Here is a 1,078-nt window from a genome sequence, read left to right on the forward strand (position 1 = left end):
CCATATACATATACATATACATATACATATACATATACATATACATATACATATACATATACATATACATATATATCATATCCGCAACTCTTAGAAAGTCAGACGCGGTGAACCTCTCACACATGCTGGGGCACCTACCATTGCTGCTAGATCACCCTCCAGCAGTTGTTTGATGGCTGCGGTCATGGCTGTGGGGACGAATTCTTTCCAGTGTTGTACTAGTTCTGCTTTCTTTGCAACGGTGTCCATATCTTCACCCTCGCCAATCTCCTCCACATCCTCATCGTCTGATTGGTTGCTATTTTTAGACTGCTCTTCCGAGGGAGTTACCTCAACCATGATTGGCCCTGACATGCTGCTTGCATCGGGTTGGTCACAGGCGGCGGAGGGTTTAGCCTCTGCGTAAGTGTGTGAGCATCAGTTTTAGAAAAACCCAAAAACCCAAAAACGGTCGGCAAAGTGTGCAATTAAGTGTTACAAACCGAATGACATGTCAGCAGGCGACTATGCTACGAACACGTGCCTAAATCAAACTCATACTAATACATTCATACACTCATACTAATACATTCATACACTCATGCACTCATGCACGAACACTCAATATAGTAATATCATCTATACAGGCGCACACGTACATGCAAAACGTACGCTTCCCTTTGTACACGCACAATTAACACCAACAAGCATGCATGTTGACATGGTACATGCACACTCATGACGTATACTACCATATGCAGATGCATATATAAAAACTAAAAAATATGAATTAAACATGGGTTTATAAGAACATAGACTAACATGCATATATATGTGCACTCGTGTGTACACTCAAACACATCACTCACCAGTGGCCGTTGATACCGAGCGGCCTCGTTGCGTCGTCTCAAACTGCAGGCGCAGCGTGGCTGACATTGTACTGAGAATGGAGAAGGCCGTACGCAGTAGAATCTTATGAAGAATCGTACTGCAGGAGAACGTATGACAGCAATACGGGTGTCAGTGGATACGGAACTAATTCGGGTATTAGCGAGAATCATACACACACACACACACACACATATATATAATAAATAAA

General features: G+C 42.7%; 1 protein-coding gene across 1 annotated transcript; it reads right to left on the reverse strand.

The window, feature by feature from the left end:
* Positions 1-90: 90 nt before the first annotated feature.
* Positions 91-398, reverse strand: SARC_16974 (hypothetical protein; the record flags this gene model as incomplete). Its single annotated transcript, XM_014288922.1, has 1 exon — positions 91-398. A coding segment is annotated over one exon (308 nt), but the record flags the coding sequence as incomplete, so codon positions are not given.
* Between the last annotated feature and the right edge of the window lie 680 nt (positions 399-1,078).

Source organism: Sphaeroforma arctica, assembly GCF_001186125.1.
Source record: "Sphaeroforma arctica JP610 unplaced genomic scaffold supercont1.9421, whole genome shotgun sequence".
NCBI lineage: Eukaryota > Ichthyosporea > Ichthyophonida > Sphaeroforma > Sphaeroforma arctica.